This window comes from Psammomys obesus, unplaced genomic scaffold, assembly GCF_907164565.1.
Source record: "Psammomys obesus unplaced genomic scaffold, mPsaObe1.curated_primary_1811, whole genome shotgun sequence".
NCBI classification, from domain to species: Eukaryota; Metazoa; Chordata; class Mammalia; order Rodentia; family Muridae; genus Psammomys; species Psammomys obesus.
The window spans coordinates 269,651-289,968 of record NW_026596214.1 but is presented as its reverse complement, the minus strand read 5'-3'; the positions used below and the strand labels follow the sequence as shown (position 1 = coordinate 289,968).

Here is a 20,318-nt window from a genome sequence, read left to right as displayed (position 1 = left end):
CACACACACACACACACACACACACACACACACACACACACACACACCAGTAAAGTAGTAAGCGAAATCTTGGGGAATCATAAGAAATAGATGAAGTTGACATACATTAAGAAGACTAAAATGGTGAAAGGGAAGCAGTCATAAGGAAGAAGTAAAAGAATCACAAGGAAGGAAAGGAACAGGAGCTGAGATAGAATGACAGCAAAACTGTTTATCATTATGACTACATAAAGATCCAAACTACTCAAATGCAAATTTAAGCATTTCCACATTGCCTCTTCACCTAGCTCTGTGCAGCCATCATTCTACTCTATTGCTGAGACTTTGACCATATTCTTTTCCTGATATAAGTGGTATCATATAGGAGTTGTCCTTTTGTGTCTGGTTTTATTTGGCTAGGTATAATGGCCTATAAGTTCATCCATGTTGTTACAAATGGCAGGATTTCTTTTTTAAAGCTTGAATAACACTCTGTTTTTTTTTTTTATGTATACTTGGGAAGTTTGCTATGAGGATAGCTGTTAAGTATTCTTATCATAAATAATAACAAAGATGAAGATAGGAATTAGAGTTTCATGGTATGGATCATGGTAATTCTTTAAACATATGCTTATTTCCAAAATCACCAAGTGTATTTAGTGAAATGTATGCAGTGCATCCCTTTGTATGGCAATCAGACAGTGCTTTCACACAATTCCAGGTTGAGCTCAGCCACTGCCCAGCAGTATAGCCTCGGACAAGTTACTTAGTTTCTCTGTGCTTTACTTTCTCCCTTCATGAAGCAGAAATGATAATGGTATCTACCACACATGGTTGTTGTGTGAATTGAGTCAACACGATTGAAAGCATTTAGTACAGTTCTTGGCACAGGCTAACACTCAATGGATGTTGGCTGATATTTTTGTTGTATACCAACAGAGCCAAACTGTATTTTCAGCTGATTCCAAAATAGCTATCATGAAAGCAAAGAATGTTAAGCTGTCTGCTAACACTAAAAGAGAAAACCAGCATATGACCAAGTAAGTCTCTTAATGTCCAAATGAGGAAACACAATTAGAAGTGCATAAATCCTAACCTTTTAAACCATTTATTAGATTATTACATAAATAAAAGTTTTCTAACGTGGTACTCATAATTACAGACTGCATCAAGGCAATTTTGGCAATTTTAATTAAATTACAAGTGGAATCCTTTGATTCAGGGATTACTCATCTAATAATGCGTCTTTCACATATATTTGCACATACTCAAAATGGCGTGTTCAACATTCTTTGTTGCAGAATACATGTAAAAGTGATATATCGGAATTAATCTCAATGTCCATCAGTAGATACCAGCACTGAAAGTTTTATAAAAGATTGTTGTAGAATCCTTGCCAGTGAAACTGTTGTCATGTTCCTTTGCCACCTAATATTTCACCTTGAAGTCTTTGTCGTGACCCAAGTGCCCCTGACCTTTTGTTGTTGTTGTTGTTTGGTTGTTTCTTGTTTTGTTTTGTTGTTGTTTGAGACATGTTCTCTTTAAATAGTTCTGGCTGTCTTAGACTCACTCTGTAGACCAGGCTGGCCTTGAACTCAGAAATCTGCCTGCCTCTTCCTCCCGAGTACTGGGACTAATGGTGTGTGCCATGACACCTGGTTGTTCCTGACCTTTAATGGACTTAAAAATCAGCAAATGGAATTGACTGAGTGTCATGCTTTTTTGTTAAAGATCAACTTTGTGAGTCACATCTCATCAAGGCATTTGAGAAGGTAGGTGGAGCCCTGCCTTTTGGGTTGTTTTTGGGATGTGTGCGTTATTCTTCTTTAGCAACTGCCTCATCACAAAAGTGAATGCCCATTGCCCAGAGTGTTCAAAAATACAATTGTTGGTCTCTCCCCTGAACTTGGGTGTTGATGATGTGAAAGACAAAATGCAATGGGCAATTACAGGAATTATTTTTTTAGCCATTGCAATGGGGAAGACATTCATAAATGAGAACCACCTCAAAGAAAAGGAAGGGGCCTGGGTTGTTACAATGGCAGACAAATGAGTGATCTGTAAGTTTTATGGGGACTGTAAGCAAGGATGAGTTAGACTTTATTCTGGAATAATGTTCCAAGGGAGGATGAACTCTGTTTAATCTTTTCTTGGAAAACAAAAGCTAGGGAGGGAGATTTCTTAGCCATCTTGGCTTTCTAGGGTAAATAGGGCTCAGATACAACTTCAATACTGTTACTTTTCCCATTTGTTTAAGACAGATAGCACTCATTCCTAAGTACCATGATCCTCCTGAATGGCCCAAAGCAGATATACATGAAATGTTCTCTAAGGTTCTCTCTTTCCTGTAAACTAAGAGAGCAATCTGTTAATCAGGAATACCAAAGATCAGTTGTTGTTTTAGAGTCCAGTAATTGAGGCATCTTTAAAGATAGATGACTGAATCACCGGAATAACTAGATATGGTGAAAACCTATAGTCCCAGAACTTTTGATATTAGTGCTAATAGTAGGGTTTTATTTCTTTGTTTGTTTCGTTTGTCTGTTTGATTTTGGTTTTTGTTTTTTGAGACAGGGTCATACTATGTAGCCTTGACTGGCCTCCAACTCATACGTAGACCTTGAACTCATAGAGATAGACCTGCTTCTGTTTCTGCCTCCTGAGTATTATGTGTGAACCACCATGCTTTGCTATAATCCCAGGATTTAGGAGGATGAGGCAAGAAGATCGTAAAAGTAAGTTCAAATCCAATCTGGAGCCAACTACAGTGGTACACACCTTTAATCCCAGCACTCCACATGCAGTGGCAGACAGATCTCCGATAGCTTGAGGTAGGCTGACTACCAGGAGAGCTGCAGCAACACAGTGAGACTCTGTCTCAAAAACAAAAACAAAAACAACACAGTGGATAAACTGTAATTAATAAAAAATAATTTAATAATAGTAATAAAATCTAAGGTGGGCATATAATGATACTTCATGTCAAACAAACAAGCCAGATATGGTATATACTTGTAATCTTACTCACTTGGAGACAAAAGTAGTAAAAGAAAAATAGAGATAAACTTGAGTTGATAAAACATAAAACCTTTTAAAACGTGTGTGTATGCACACGCGCAGGTGTACATAATATGCATGGGTTATATGTACCACAGTGCACATGTAGAAAGGACAGAATTGTGGAGTCAGAACTCTTCTTCCATATTTACATAGGTTCTATGGGTCAAACCTGGGCCACCAGGTTCATAGGGGAAGTGTCTTTACACACTGAACCATGTCACTGGCCTCAAATTAACAACTTTTATGCATCAAAGGGCATTAAAGAAAATGAAAAAACAACCTACATGATGGGAAAATATTTATCAGTATGTATCTATCTGATAAGGACCGACTACGCACAAAATATGAATAATTCTTACTACTTAATAGCAAAAACACAAATTTAAGACTTGAATAGGCATCTTTTAAAAATCACACACACAGAGAGATGACAGACACAAAGGGCCAACAAGAACCTGAAAAGATGTCTGGCATCAGTCATCAGGGAAACACAGATCAAATCCTCAATGATTTACCGGTATGCATGTACTAATATGGCTAAGCTTGAACAAGAGCAAGCCCTGGAAAAATAGCAAGTGGTAAGCAAGATGTGGTGGCTCTTGATTATAAATCCTAGCCCTCAGGAGACAGAGGCAGGACTGCCACAAATTCAAGGCCAGCCTTGTTTATATACTGAGTTCTAGGCCAGCCACGCTATATAGTGAGACCGTATCTTTCTAGATAGGTAGATTAACAGAACTCCTGATCATCCCTCATCAGCTCCTTGAGGGGCATGGAGTCTATATGAATATATGAGTAATTGTTATGCTGCTCAGGCTTGAGTTAGGAGTGTTCTTAACTGCTTTTCAACTAGTTTTCAAAAATCTCAGCTTAAGTTCACTCTTCACTAGTGTTACTTCAAACTTGTTTTAACTTGGTCAATCAGGACTAGGGGTGCTTCTCAGTCCTAAAGTACTTGTCTCACATATGCAAGGATGTAGGTTCTGTCAAAAAATAAATAAATAAAGGGGAGGGAGGGAAAAAGTAAACCAGGCTGGGGCTATAGCTCAGTAGTAGAGCATCTTCCTAGCATGCATAAGGCCCTAGGTCCAATCCTCAGTCCCACATAATAAAAGAACCTTGTACACAAATGTACCCAGCATAGTTCTTTCCCATGAGGCTATCAGAGCTTTCAGAGGGCATTTTGTTGAGGTGAAAGCCCTCTAGCTTATATCTGGTGGTAGGTATTTTCAGGGAAGCACTGAAGGGAAACATAAAAGGTAATCTGTAGATGACAAAAGCCTTACAATAGCTGTCCTTACCTTATTACTGCTCATTTTCAAAAGGGAAAAACCTGATGAGAGTTCATTATGAGAATAATAATGTAACTGACAAGGAGATGTTGTTTCGGTGGCATGCAAAGCAAGATAAAAGCCATTCTAAAACATTGTAAACATAATGATTAAACTCTTTTCAAAGAAGACAGGATATTGTCCCTAATTTATAAAAATGTATGAACATCCTCTTTATAGGGAAAAGACTCAAAAATACCATATAAAAATTTGGATCCACTGTAAAATGAATGTATCAAGCATTTAGTTAGATTAGATCTGGAATATTTCAGGGAAGAAAAATAGATTCAATAATATCTTAAACATTTGTATTAGGCAAATTATATGAATCTTCATTTAAAAATGACTAAGAAGATCCAAGAAGCACAGTTAAGAAGCTCAAGAAGCACAGTTAAGATCAAGTTAACATTTAATTTAAAAAAAAAAAAACTTCTGAAAATTTGAGTGAAAATACTGTGCGTTCGGTCCCTGTGCTGGCTAGTATTTGTCAACTTGACACAACCTACAGGAAGTTTCAGTTGAAAGAAAATGCCCCCACCAGATTGTCCTCTGGAGGGCCCAGCCCATTTTAATTGGCGCCATCCCTGGGAAGTTGGTCCTGGGTTCTATAAGAAAGCAGGCTGAGCAATACTGAGGGAGCAAGCCACTAAGCAGCACTCCTCCATGGCCTCTGCATCAGCTCCTGCCTCCATGTTTTGCCCTGACTTTCCTAGAAGATGAACTACAAGCTATAAGATAAAATAAACCCCTTTTCCCCCAAGTTGCTTTTGCTTATGGTGTTTTATCACAGCAACAGAAACTATAACTAAGACAAATCCCCATCTATGATTTTACATTCCTCAGTTTCAGTTCCTCATGACCAATCATGATCAGTCTAGGACATTAATATATTTAGAGAGAGGCTGGAAAGATGGTTAAGTGGTTAAGAGTACTGGATGCTCTTCCAAAGGACCTAGATGCTAGTTCATTACCCACAGGGCAGTTCCAGGGGATATGATGCCCTCTTCTGGTCTCCACATGTGTTGATAAGCCTGGGGTTGTAAATATATGTGGAGAGACAGAGAACAAGACTACATTCATATAACTTTTATTATAGTGCACTTTTCTCATTGTTCCATTTTGTTATCATTGATGATCTTTTATTGTGGCTCACTTGTATTTGTATTTTATCATAGCTCTATATCAAATATATATGTATAAATATATATACAGAAAGCATGGTATGTGTATACATACATATATACATGAAACATAATACATAAAGTGTTTTTTACTTTCTAGAGTTTCAGGAACCCACTAAGGGTCTTGTCATGTAGTCCTCACAGATGGCTAAGGGCTATAGTCCTCTAGATGTCTAAAATTTGACAAAGCAGCAAGCTGAACTCTGACAAATAGAAACATATCAAGGCTGGTGGAGACATGGATGATCTCATACAGCATCCAGTTTCTGAAAATTTTATAATGATAACATTTTACCGTTTAACCTAAGAGAGGCAAATAAATAGTGCAGGGAATCTTAGGAAAGAAGAAGAAGATAGTAAGACCTGGAGAGGACAGGAGCTCCACAAGGAGAGCAACAGAACCAAAATATCTGGGCACAGTGGTCTTTTCTGAGACTGATACTCCAACCAAGGACCATGCATGGATATAGAACCCCTGCACAGATGTAGCCCATGGCAGCTTAGTATTCAAGTGGGTTCCTTAGTAGGGGTGTGAACATGGACTGTGTCTGACATGAACTCAGTGGCTGGCTCTTTGATCACCTTCCCCTAATGGGGTAGCAGCCTTGCCAGGCCACAGAGGAGGACAATGCAGCCAGTTCTGATGAGACCTGATAAGTTAGGGTTAGATGGAAGGGGAGGAGGACCTCCCCTATCCGTGGACTTGGAGAGGGGCATGGGAGGAGATGAGGGAGGGCGGATTGGGAGAGGATGAGGGAGGGGGCTATAACTGGGATACAAAGAGAATCAACTGTAATTAATATAAAAATAAGGATTTAATTTAAAAAAGAGAGGCAAATAAGTACTTCTGAATTGACAGCTCTACCTCTGAGATACTGCAGTAGTGATACCATACAAAGCTTACAGTCATAGGTGCATCGCTTCTTATGAGGTAAAACAAAAACTCCTTTGTGATGTTTTTCATGGGCCCTCTGAGACTTGATAAAGATATGATGATGGGCTATTAAAAAATATCGATACAGATGCTGAGACTTGTAGGCAACCTTTGGGCAGAGTGCAGGGAATCTTAGGAAAGAAGTGGGAAACAGTAAGATCTGGAGAGGACAGGAACTCCACAAGGAGAGCAATAGAACCAAAAAATCTGAGCACAGGGGTCTTTCCTGAGACTGATATTCCAACCAAGGACTATGCATGGAGATAACCTAAGACCCCTGCACAGATGTAGCCCATGGCAGCTCAGTATCCAAGTGGGTTCCATAGGAATAGGAACAGGGACTGTCTCTGACATGAACTGATTGGCCTGCTCTTTAATTACCTCCCCGAGGGGGAAGCAGCATTACCAGGCCACAGAAGATGACAATGCAGCCACTCCTGATGAGGCCTAACTGACTAGGATCAGAAGGAAGGAAAAGGAGACCTTCCCTATCAGTGGACTTGGGGAGGGGCATGCACACAGAGGGTGGAGGAAGGGAGGGATTGGGACGGGAGGTGGGAGGGAACCACAGGGGGGATACAAAGTAAATAAAGTGTAATTAATAAAGAATTAAAAAAATCATGATTGGCTCTCTGTTCCACTCAGCTAACAGTTAAATATTTTCTATATAAGCATTGAAGTGACTGTAAAGACACTTTGCTCCTTTCCAAGCAAGAAGACATTGTTTTCTTAAGTGATTGAGGAATATAGGAACGTATCCCCAAGAAGAGGGCTTCCTTACAATAGGTGAGGCCAGTGAAATTAAAAAGGAGGAAACTGTGAAAGATAATTCTGGAAAGATACAGAATCCTCGTAATCTAGGAAGATTTTCCAGAAGGTAAAGCAAACCATTTCCAGCTTGTAAGAATAGACTAAGAATCCAAAATTGTTGGTCTTTTAAACACAGAAATAACAAAATTAGGTGTTCATCAGTATGCATGAAATAAAAGTTCTTGTCAGATATTTTATAAATCACACCCCCAAATTTAGCCAGCTTTGACCTAAACAAATAAAATTCTTTTTGTGAACACTCTACAACTTTCTGTATCCACATATATCCTTTATAGTACAACTTCCCTCTCTCAGTGCCAAAAAGAACGCAACCTTTAACATACGCATATATAGCTTCCTGTAACTTATAAAAATAAATGTTAGGGAGATGGTCAGTGGAAAAAAATGCTTACTGCCTAAGCATGAGGACCAGAATTTGGATCGCCAGCATCAATATAAAAGCTAAGCAGGTTTGTTGCCCTGCCTATAATCCCAGTGCTTGGGAGGTGGTGACAGGGGAGTCCTGGGGCAAGCTGGCCAGCTAGAGTAGCTGCATCTATGAGCTCCAAGTTCAGCAAGAGACCCTACTTCAGTAAATAAAAAGAAGAGAGACTGAGGGAGGCACTCAACATGAACCCCTGGCCTCCACATGCAACTGTATGTATATGCACCCACATGCATGTGTCTACACATAAACACATGAATGCACCATACATGCATATGTACATGCACAAATAAGTATATTCATATACTATACACACACACACACACACACACACACACACATATATATATATATCCATCATTCTGTGCTAATGCTTCAACATTTCCTTAGAAATAATTAAATTAGGCATCAGCTAGAGTTTTCAGTTACCTTAAGGTCTTACAAATTATCTTAAGCTGATAGAATATAAAACAATTACAGTTGAATTAAAGTTTGCAATAATAATGGTTCAACTTGGTTAAACAAATGTACCTTTTGCATACTCTTAAGCCTTTAGTAGAAGTAATGTTAGCTGATTCATTCTATTAACCTATAAAAGGTTTGGGAAGAACATATCTAAGTAAACTAAAAATGCTCCTGTATATTATACCTAACACTGATAAATAGGATATAACTGATTTTAATAAGTTAGTAAATTATTAAATTGGCCTTAATTATTAAAAATTTACATAAACTAAATGATCTTGAATTCTTAAAGTACTTGCATTTTTTAAAATATACAGTCCCACTGTGTAGTCATGGCTTTGCTGTGTAGCCCAGGCTGACCTTGAAGTCAAAAAGATCTCCCTGCCTCTGCCTACCAAGTGCTGGGATTAAAGCCATGCAACCACCACACTTGGCACTTGGATAGGTTTTCGGATATTACTTTAAAGTGCTTTGGAAACCCTGAAAGTTCAGTTTCCTTATTTTGTGGGAATTTTAGCAATCTTATCTAATGTGTATTTATTTATATAAGTCAATGAGAATAAACCCCCCTCATCTCAGAGCTTGCTTACATACTTTTTGTTATTATTGTTTTAATGCTGGGAATCAAACCCAGATCTTTGTATATGCTAGTTATTGTTCTACCTCCGAGCTTTATCCCTAGCCCTTGGTTTTATGAGACAGGGTTTTGCTGTATAACCCATGCTGGCCTGCAACTTAGGATTCTGTGTCTGCCCACTGAGTGTTGGGATTACACATGTATGCCACCTACTTTATGAGATTTTGGATTTCTAATTTGGTAATCCCATCTAGAAGTAGGAAAAGATTGCACACTCCCACAGAAAACATAGAACTTTCAGAATTGTTGATACGGCCATCGTTCATGACCATCTTCTCTTCCCTCTTTTTCACCTAGCACTTAGTATTACATTCCAAAAGTGTTAGATGATCATTAGGATAACACATTGATTTTTATTATGCACTAAGACAGTAGATTTATAAAATGTAAACTTTCAGAACTAGCATGTAGTAAGCATATGCAAGAACACTCAACGCTACACATTTAATTCTCACAGAGAATTCATGGTTGAATTCGTCCTTTCTTTCCTTGGTCTCTTCCCTGTTGTGTATCTATTGGCAAGCTATTCTTTAGCTAGATCAATTGCTGTGCTCCCCTCAGTGATGTACAGTAGTGTCCAGTGATGTTTTTACCAATTTCCTGCTCACTGTTGTACCTGTTGTAGCCTGTGAAGCAGTTCAGCATACGAAATCTCATTGGAAAGAGATTTCATGAAGTTTTTGCATTATGTAGGCACTAGAAAGATTCTCACAGTAGCAATGATGCCATTTGAAATGGCCATGTCTAAAAATTTTGTTTCAAATAAAAATCTCATGGCAAACAGATATCGGGGGGAGGCGCTGACTGTTTGAAATATCTGTGGAAGCAAAAGAAACTGTGGTACTTGGAATGATACTTTAAAATAAGTCCTGAGTTCTAACATACTCTTATATATCTAATCAGCAAGGCTCAATAAAAGAACAAGTAAGGTTGATGTGAGGATAAAGTGATGCAATACGAAAATGTTACAGGACTCAGTGAAATCGGTGACAGTGGTTTTTGTGAAGCAAAATACCTTTAGCAAAGGCTTCTTTAACTCCTTATTGCAAAATTACATTCATAGAGAGGCAGCCACATTAATGTGCCCAAAAGGTTATGATTTGTCTATTCTGCACTCAGTTTTTATAAGTAACAAGTGTCAATGCATACTAAAATAAAAAATAACCAACTTGTGGGTTGTGTCAGAGAGTCAGTATAAAGAATCCAATGTCCATCTTCTGTAAAACTGTATTTAAGGCTCCACCTAGGTCTTTCTTCCCTAGAGAGGAATAAATGGGACTACAAGGTTTTCTGTTTGTTTGTTTGTTTGTTTGTTTGTTTGTTTAAAATGATCCCCTAATTGCCCAAGAAAGATTGTCTTATTCAATATAGTTAATAATAATATAATGCTTCGAAACCTCTGGAATTGTAAGAAAATGTTACCAATAATTCTATATATTTACTTTATCGAAATACATTCTCTCATCATTCTGGGCCATTTACTGTATAATCCTCATAGGTGAATTTTTGTTTCTCTTAAAAAAGGGAGACTTTATGGGACTAGATCTCAAAGGTTAGATGCTTGGCTGTAAATATTCCCTTGGACTGCTTTTCAGTTGTTGGCTGTAGCAACTTGTTTTCTTGCAGAGATGAAGCATCTGGTTTTTGTTATCTCAATGATGCTGTCCTGGGAATATTACGATTGCAACGGAAATTTGACCGTATTCTCTATGTGGATTTGGATCTACACCATGGAGATGGTAAGTACTTCAGTTTCAAAGATGCTTTTCTATGAGGACAGCAGGTTTTGATCAGTAAAGGTACTCCTAGGCAACTAATAAAAGGAGAAATGGCTAATGCAATTGAAATTTTCCTAATTGTCATTTCTGAAGAAGGTGGTACATAGATTCCTCTGAGTAATGCAGTTCCTTTCTGCTGCCTAAGCCAGGCAGGCTCCTGTCATTTCCTCTCCTGTCTCCTAAAGCTAAACTTTATAGTAGAGAATGGGAAGAATGGGGAAATCTTGGTTAGTGTTTACTCCACTGTCCAGAAACCACTTTGGAGCCCTTTGAATGGGTTCTAGGGAAACTCTGGGGTTAGAGGTGATGGTCTTCTCTTTTCTTGTCATTGTTTCTTTCAAGTTAGAAGGACTGACATTTTGCAGTTTTCACCAATAGGCTACCAATTCATGGAGGGATCACTTTCTTTGTGGAACCAACATATATAATCTTGGGATAGGAGTGTATTGCTAGAAACAAAGAATTAAAGAGAACAGAACAGGGTTAAAAACAAACATACCACACTGAGAACCTTGCTCACTGAATTTCTCACTACTTGCCAGGGTGGTACACAGCCTTGATGTAAAACATTCAAAGCCTCTTCATTGCCCATAACAAGTGACAGCATGTCACAAGGCTTTATTTTCATATGACCGGTGAGCTAAGAATGGGTTTTCATTTTTATTTTCATTTTTGGTTTTTCTACAGAGGGATTTTTCTATGTAGCCTTGGCTGGCTGTCCTAGAACTTGCTCTGTAGACTCACTCTCAAACTCACAGAGATCCGCCTGCCTCTGCCTCCCAAATGCTGGGATTAAAGGCCTATGCCACCACCATACAGTGAGTCTTTTTTTTTTATTTTTTAACAAGGTTGTACAGTACATATGTGTATGTGTATGTGTATGTGTATAAGTAAATGTGTTCAGAGTCCATATGTAGTTTGGCGTCAAGGATGTTTACTGTCTAGCCACACGTACTTTGATGACCTGTAGCCTAGAGAAATGGTTCTCATACATGACTGTGCATCTGGGTGACCTGGGGGAGTTTGCTTTAAGCGCAGATTGCCGTGCCACAGGTATCAGCTACGCAGAGGAAGTAGGCCAGACATACAGTCTACACTGTAAAAGCATCTCAGTTATGTCACAGACCACCCCATGAGACTGTGTTCTTTATGGAAAAGTAGACCTTTTACCTTTCAAGGCCTCAGACAGGCCTGTCCTCATCTTTTCTAACAATCTCTTGCCACTTTTCTATTCAATGAGCACGTCTCAGTCTTCCGGACATATCTCTCTAATCTCACCTCCTTGACGTTGCTTCCCTTTTCCTTACGTGAGCTGCCTCCAGCCTCACAGCAGCCCGAGATTCTACCTATTCATTCAAGTCCCAGCAGCCATGGATTATACTAATCACTCCAGCCCAAGAGGACTCTCGTGTTGCTGAGACCCTGTATAGTTCCTATCACTAATCACTGTTTCATGCTGTATTGTTTTGTACTATTCATCTTTGTCAGTACTGTTCATACAGTAGCAGCTCATTCCAATATTTTATCATGAATGAACAAACGCTTATGGAATTCCGAGTATTAGTACCAGAGTTCAAAAATAGAACCAACTCTGCCGAATCATGGAAAAATGAAATAAGACTGTCACCTGAAACCATTCTCCCCATTTGCAGTGCAATTTCTACACCATTTAGGGTTTCCTGTTTCAGCCAACTTTTACGGTGTGTTTCATTTCACTTTATTTCCCCTCTTCATCACCTCCCATCCAGCGACCTCTGCCCTACCCCCACACTCATCCACATTTGCTTTATTTTAAATCTCCCATGATTCTCCTGTGGTGGCTTCACTGGCCACTCCTACCCACTCTCACCTTGCCCTACCTAACCTCACTCCTCTTTCATACCAACTCCACATCCCCTGCCCCTCTGACTATGCCCCTTTTTAAAGTAGGATTTTTTAAAACCATGCCTGATAGCATTTCCTTTGCGACAAATGGCCACTGAACACATGAAATGTTGCTCAATACCCTAATAGGAAGAGAAATTCAGCTTCTGCCTAACATATAAAAGAAATACTAACTGCCAGTATTAGTCATCACAAGAGAAAACATGAATTTGCATACAGGATTGGTGGAAATGTAAATTACTACTTTTCTGGATGGATAAATCATTAACATTTTCATAAAGTGCCCTGGTTTAGAACTTACTTCTCCCTCCATTGAAATGGTATTTTCATTTATTTTATTTTGTTTAGTTCATGCTTTCTCCCTGGAGTCTTTAACTGGTTTTAACCACATCCCTAGGGCAAAACACAGGGCTTGGGAAATTCAAACATACCTGTTATATACAAATAGAGTTCATATTTTTTTAAGGTCTCTGTTGGCCTCTAATAAAGACTTAAATACATTTAAGTCAACACAGTGACAATCTCTTTGTTTGAAATATAAAGGAGTGCAGTGCCTGGATTTGCTAACAGCCCTTCCATTTCAGAGTGTCTGGGTATGACTGTGAGATCCTGAGAGGAAAGGGGTAGCATTGAGCAGCATGGCCAACGCATAAGTGATGGCTTTTGAGGGTTACTTTAAATTGGAGCTTTTATCTCCCAGGCATCTAGTCATTTTCTGGCTGTTTAAGAGCAAAGAAGACATCTGTCCACAAAAACTTCCCCCAATCTTCCTCCAGGCTTTAAAATGGTTTTAAAGCTGCTATTAACAACTGAAGGTGTCCCCTACTCTGGGCACACACCGAACCAGTTTGAAGTTGGGGAACAGCAAGTTCCTTTAAAGTTTTATTACTAACCTGAGTTTCAAGAATTTAATTGTATTTCTGTCACTTCCTTTAAGACGTTCCAAAATACATTTGTTTTAGTAAATAAATAAACAGAATGCAACATCTTACTATGAGGAAGCTGTTGAAGAACAGACGTGACTATTTTTCAGCAGAAAGATGTAATGTAAGTTGCTTACTGCTTGTGAGACTTCAGGTTACTCACTTTTATAACCAAATCTGTATTATAGAAAGGCACCTCATCATTAAGTTTTAACTAAATAAAGCCTAATCACTGATTTATTGGTTATATTTTAAAGAATTAACCATATTATAGTTTTTTGAAAAGAGACTCAAGAATCTAACAAGAAACACTCAAGCAAAACAGACCATGAACCGTTCCTGGCTTGGTGCCACTTTTCTCTACTCAGGCCTGTGGAGAGAGCCTTGGTCCTGGGCTCTTGCCCTTTCCTACCTTTTATAATAGAACCCAGGCATCCTATTGCTTGGAAAGGGGAAGCTCAGTAATTGCTGCAATCAGAAACCAAGTTTGTGTTCTTTCATTTCTCTGTTCATTATCTATTACAGCTGCCTTTTCTCACTTTCTTCCCATAGCTACTTGTTAGATTTTTCAGGTGTTGAAAACAGGAGTTGCATATCTGACATGATCCTTTTGATGTTTCTCTCTGGTAGGTGTACAAGATGCCTTCAGTTTTACACCCAAAGTTATGACTGTGTCCCTGCACAAATTCTCTCCAGGATTTTTTCCAGGCAAGTCAACAGCATGCTCCCCATCCATTACATGTCTAGATACTAAAAATCTTTTACATGTTTTTAAACTTTTTAAATAAATTTTATTAATTACACTTTATTCATTTTGTATCCCCCCTGTAGCTCCCTCCTCCCCTCCCAATTCCTCCCTTCTTCTCCCTTCTCCATGCATGCCCGTCCCCAGTCCACTAATAAGGGAGGTCTTCCTTTCCTTCCTTCTGATCCTAGTCTATCAGGTCTCATCAGGAGTGGCTGCATTGTCTTCCTCTGTGGCCTGGTAAGGCTGCTCCCCCCCCCCAGGGGGAGGTGATCAAAGAGCAGGCCAATCAGTTCATGTCAGACACAGTTCCTATTCCCATTACTAGGGAACCCACTTGGACACTGAACTGCCATGGGCTACCTCTGTGCAGGGGTTCTAGGTTATCTCCATGAGTGGTCCTTGGTTGGAATATCAGTCTCAGAAAAGACCCCTGTGCCCAGATTTTTTGGTTCTGTTGCTCTCCTCGTGGAGCTTCTATCCTCTCCAGGTCTTAACTATTTCCCACTTCTTTCAAAATATCCCCTGCACTCTGCCCAAAGGTTGGCCATAAGTCTCAACATCTGCTTTGATACCCTGCAGGGCAGAGGCTTTCAGAGGCCCTCTGTGGCAGGCTCCTGATTTGTTCCTTGTTTTCTTTTACATGTTTTTATATCTTATTTTTATATATTTCTATGCTGGTAACACTTTATTTGTGCTATGCTATGCAAAATTTTAACACATATCACTTCCAATGACAATGACAAAGGCAATGACAATGAATTCTATTTTTTTAATTCCAGGTGACTTTTATGGCCTGTTGACAGACAGACCACTTACAATTTTATCACATACTACATGTAGTTCTGATAACTGCAAGCGACATATAATATTAGCCCTTGTTATTTCATTTCATCCAGTAAAATGTAAATTAGTATTTTTCAATTTCCTTATTGTTTTCCTGTTTTCCCCGACATCATTTGTAATTATTATTTCTCTAGATTGTTTTTCATAGTTTCATCTCCTTATGAAAAACGAAGAATACAAAATTGTTTTCCTGAGTGGCCATTTTGCTGTTCTGAATTGCTCTTGGACAGTCCTTTGTGTTTTCTAGTGCTCATGTTCTTAAAGACTGTTCCTGTCTGTTACAGGAACAGGTGACATGTCTGATGTTGGCCTGGGGAAAGGACGATACTATAGTGTCAATGTGCCCATTCAGGATGGCATACAGGATGAGAAGTACTATCACATCTGTGAAAGGTATGGCAGTAACACTGAACTGGTCACAGGGAGATATATGATCTATGAAGGGTGCCGTGTTTCTCAATCTCACAATTCTTGCTTTCAAGGAACTATTTGAAAAAGAAAATCACTGTGTGCTCACAGACACCCCCCCCTTTTTGAGGCGTGGTCTCTCTCTATAGCCCTGGCTGTCCTGGAACCCTGTATGTAGACCAGGCTGAGCTCAAACTAACAGAGATCTGCCTGCCTCTTGTCTTTCAACTGCTGGAATTAAAGGTGTGTATACCATATGCCCAGCTCACTTAGCTTTTAGATACTACTTACTATGCTTATTTTATCTAGTAGTTGTACCCTCTTGGAGAGCACTAAACAGCTGGACCAGAGATAATAGTTTAGGTTTGACCTAACCTGTTCTACAGTGTGATAAAGACCATCCCAGGAAAAAAAAAAAGCTTTTAAAAATTTCTTTTATTACAATTTATTCACTTTGTATCCCAGCTGTGACCTCCTCCCTCATCTCCTCCCAATCCTGCCCTCCCTCCCTCTTCTCCTCCCCTACAGAATAAAAGCTTTAAAGCTGTCCTGAAGAATCCCTTCAGTGGTACTTTCTTGCATATGTTTCGCTTCAGCAATCCACCTGGGTATGTTTCTGATTTTTTCTCATGGAGACCTGTGCTTTCCTTTATTCACATGAATATTAGAGTTGATGTTAATTATTTATCATTCATTATTGTTTTACCTATACACAGTTAAATGTGTAGTCAGAATGCTGAGAAAGAGTAGGAGAGGGGGATTTGGAGAGGAGGGAGTATGTTTCCTGTGCTGGAGATAGAATCCAGGGCTCTGTATACACTAAGCTACATTCCTCCCCAGCCCAAATTTCATTTTAGCCCAGAGTTAAGAATCAAATTACCAACATACATATACACAGGCAGACAGTTTAGTTTGTAGACTATTGGGGTTGAGAGTCGTACAGAATGGAGGGATGTTAAACTCATATTCGTAAAAATTAAGATTGATCAGGTACAGTTTTACTGCTGACAGTGGCAGTGGACTAGGTAAATCTGACTAGAAGTCCATGAGTCAAGCTCACTAAAGGTAAGCAGTGCGGATGGAAACATTTTTAATCCCTGCCCCCACTCATCTCACATTTCTCCCAATTGCTGGTGGAAAAAAGGGACTTCCCAGAGGAGCTTGTCTGCACTGGCCACCATCACTGGCAGTTGTGTAAACAAAGTAGAATTATATGAAAAATAAAACTTCAAAGGGTGCCTCTTAGCTCGAGAGACTTGGTGAGGTAAGTCACCTTGCAGCCACTCAGCATCACTAGCCAGCCTCCTCATGGTCTTCATCGTGTCCCTAGGATAACTCTGCATTGTTAGTCTAGAAAAAAAAAATTGAGCCTGCCACTGATGGTTTAATTGCCCTTCTTTGTTACCCTTAGGCTTTGTTCTGTCCTTGAGATGTGCAGATCAGAACTGCTTATGTAACATTACCAATGAAGATGTCCTGTGGTTCTCTGTAAAAGGAAAATTATTTTGTCTTTTAATCTCCTTCTTGACAGTGCCCAACATTTTGTTGGCCTTTTTTTTTTTTTTTTTTTTTTTCCATAGCAGGATACTAAGTTGTTCTCTTCAGGGCACTGTCTTCAGGTTTTCTTAGAGCTCCTTGCTGGGTCTTAAGTGAAAGATCATCATTTACCAACCTGCAAGTATAGTTTGGAATATCTGGCTCTCTCTAAGTGGATCACCTTACACGTGCCCCTATTGAATCACCTGCCAATCATAAAGCCTCCTGAGATTTTTCCTTATCCTCCATTAGCTTGGCATTTCATTGCCTAGGAAAAAACATGAATATTACGTACAGACTTGAGGATCTCCTGAAGGAAGGCTACTATTTATCCTTCAGTCATAAAAAAAAGTCTCCCCCCCATATTTTATTTTTTATTTTATGTACACCAATTTTTTATAAATTATTTTTTAAAAAGTTAATGTCATGGCAATTCATGTTTAAAATAGCCTTGCTATTAAACATAATTAGAAGCATTTTAAAAGTAAATATAGCCCCAAGATTACATATGATTTTTCTTCACACAATCTATTCTGCCACAGACATCCTGCTAGACTGATAGCTTTTGTGTATGGCAGACTAGCATTCATTGAAGAGTCTTCTAGCTTGCTGACTAAAGAACCAGATACTCATGAGTTTCTACATCTGGGGATTGCAATGCAGGCAGTAATGACCCAGAATAACAGGCTCCAGGTTTTCATGAGAACCACAGTGATTGTTTCCCTTACTTTTCTTCAGAAGTCAAATCTGTTGAGGTGCCTCTCATCACATGGATGTCAGAAGTCTTCCTATGCCAAATATCTGCCCCTCCATTGTTGACTTAAACCTGACATTCCTGTAACAGGAAAGAGAATTTTTTTTCTATTTTTTTTAAAGCCCCTAAATGAGGTTTTGGTGCAATCTCTCCTCCCCAATCCTACGAGAAGTAGGCATTTCATTTGATGGACATCAGACTTGGCAAAGGTTGGAGTGTCAGCTTCTTGGCTGTCGGGTGGTCAGACAGTAGAGCTCAAGGGGGAAAGTAGTACTGAGAAAACAAAACAATCTCTGACATCTAAATAGCTTTGCTAAGTTTTAGCAGTCCTAGTAAACATGCCTCTCAGCCCTAGTAATTACCCTCTGAGTGCTTCTACCTAACATGGTTTGAAACTAGAGTCCCTTACAGTTAGCTATTGTTAAGCTGACCCATCTGCCTACCTCACAAGAAACTTGACAAAGGAATGGTAGACCTTTGGGAAACCTGTCTGCTGTGTCCTTTCCACCTGTTTTGTTCTGTAAGCCCACTGGTTCTCTGGCTCAGCCCTCACTACAGAGATGGAAAGCAGCTTATTACTGGGTCACGTGGGTGATGCTCAGATTCTGGGTTGTCTCTCAGTTGCTAGTTTGTTCCTGGGCTGATTTTCTCTGTGAGATTCACTGAAACTGTTTCCATTCTTTCTGCATTCTCTTTTCTTCTCCCTTTTTCTCATTTCCCTCTGTTTCTTTCTTCTCTTTCTTTTTAAGAAAAAAAAATGCCTTTTCCTATAATCCTTTGCCATCTTTGTCTCCCCCCTCCCTTATTTAAAACTTTTTCTTGTAATAGACTGGATATGGAAATATCACATGAATATTTTCTAATAATAGCAAAAAAAAAATACCTGTAGTTTTTTTGGAAATGACAGTTTCATATTTGCTATCTCTTGGTCATTTGACATTAAAGGCACAGGTCCTTGATTTACACAAGCTTCCTGTAAGTTTTATGGGTACCAGTAGAGTTGGCATTGTAAGTAAAGCCTTTTATCAACCAACATAAAGGAATAGTAGTGGCATTACTCATGTCACCATGTCTCTTCCTCAAATGGAAGCTTGTGGCTCCAGTATAGAGATTTTATATAAGCCAAAATAATAATTCCACTGAAATCACCCCCAACCTGGGACACAATCCCATCCCATACTCACAAAGTTTGGAGAAAAAAAAATATTAAGCATTGTCATCTAAAAATGCAAATAAAGCTGGAGCTATGGCTTCATGGTAGAGTACTTGCCAAACATACATGAAACGCTGCGCTCTCTCTCTCTCGCTCTCTCTCTCTCTCTCCCTCTCCATACATACAGACACAAGGAGGTACTGCTCTGCCTGTATTTAGCCTGCTTGATCTCTAACTATATGTGAATATGATGCAAGATTCTCTTAAAAACAATTTGCCTGTTGCCTAAACTGCTGTGTATGTTGATGACTTTGGGAGCAGTCACAGTCAAGAACTGTACAAGAGAAGGACAAAAACAAGTACTTCTTTTGACAAAGTAGGTTTTGATAACCAGTAATGGCAGAGTGAGCTAACTGCTTGCCTACTGTGAACGGCCATAACATATGCATGAATAAATTCAGAGTTGTGCTAGTATTTCTTAGTTTGTATCCTGTCATTTTGCACCCCTAAGAACCAGCAATCATTCCTCATGACAATATCTGCTTGTCTAATAGAAAAACTATATTTAAGGTACTTATAATATGTGTGGGTGCATGTACTGAAGTTGACAGTAAAACATTTCAAAAAAAAGTTACAATTTTAGGACTGCAGATAAAGGTCAATTGGCAGTGCTTGCCTGCCTGCGTGCATGAAGCCTTGGATTTTTGTCCTCAGCACTGCATAAGGCAGGTGTGGTGCCTGACACATTACATATAGGTGTCATCCTAGCCCTTGTAGGGACAGTAGGCTAGGAATTCAAGTTATCCTTCACAGAGAGTTATCACACAGAGAGTCTGAGGCCATCCTGAACTACATGAGACCCTATCTCAAAGGAAAAAAACAAATGTTTTATTAAGAATATTCAACTGCTCAGCTTTGAGATAAACACAGATACTGCATAAATACATCATCAAAAGAAGACACTGTTGAGCAGGTTCTCCATTAAGATGACTTAAACTGCAGTTCTCATTCAGTAACGGCCTGTGCCCATGTATGAAGATTTTGCTAAAGAGAAATGTCAACCTATTCTGAGAAATATTCTTATTCCGGTGAAGTATGGTTTTTATGTTATTCATTAAATAAAAATCTACCCATAATTGGTCCTATGTCCTGTGGCTTATATTATGTAACTCGAAAACCCTGGTCTCAGTCAAAGACCACTAATCTAAAGAAAAATCCAATCCCTCAGAGACTTGAATGAATTTTTAAACTCGTAATCTTTTTTAAAGATTTATTTTTTTATTTCTAATTGTGTGTATATATGTATATGGGTATGTGCACATGATTGCAGATGCCTGCGGAGGCCAGAAAATGTTGAATCCTCTGGAGCTGGAGTTACAGGTTGTTGGGATGTTGTCCCACATGGGTGCTAGGAACTGAACTCCGGTCCTCTGCAAGAACCATCTTTCC

The 20,318-nt window shown here is 39.1% G+C and overlaps 1 protein-coding gene across 1 annotated transcript in view; it reads left to right on the top strand.

Annotated features, from left to right (window-relative positions):
• Hdac8 (histone deacetylase 8) overlaps window positions 1-20,318 on the top strand; it is a 210,167-nt gene that overhangs the window by 56,720 nt on the left and 133,129 nt on the right. Inside the window, exons 5-7 of the mRNA XM_055595734.1 lie at window positions 10,469-10,581; window positions 14,058-14,135; window positions 15,303-15,411. Of these exons, the coding sequence (XP_055451709.1) occupies window positions 10,469-10,581; window positions 14,058-14,135; window positions 15,303-15,411 (300 nt within the window). The remainder of the gene's footprint in view (window positions 1-10,468; window positions 10,582-14,057; window positions 14,136-15,302; window positions 15,412-20,318) is intronic.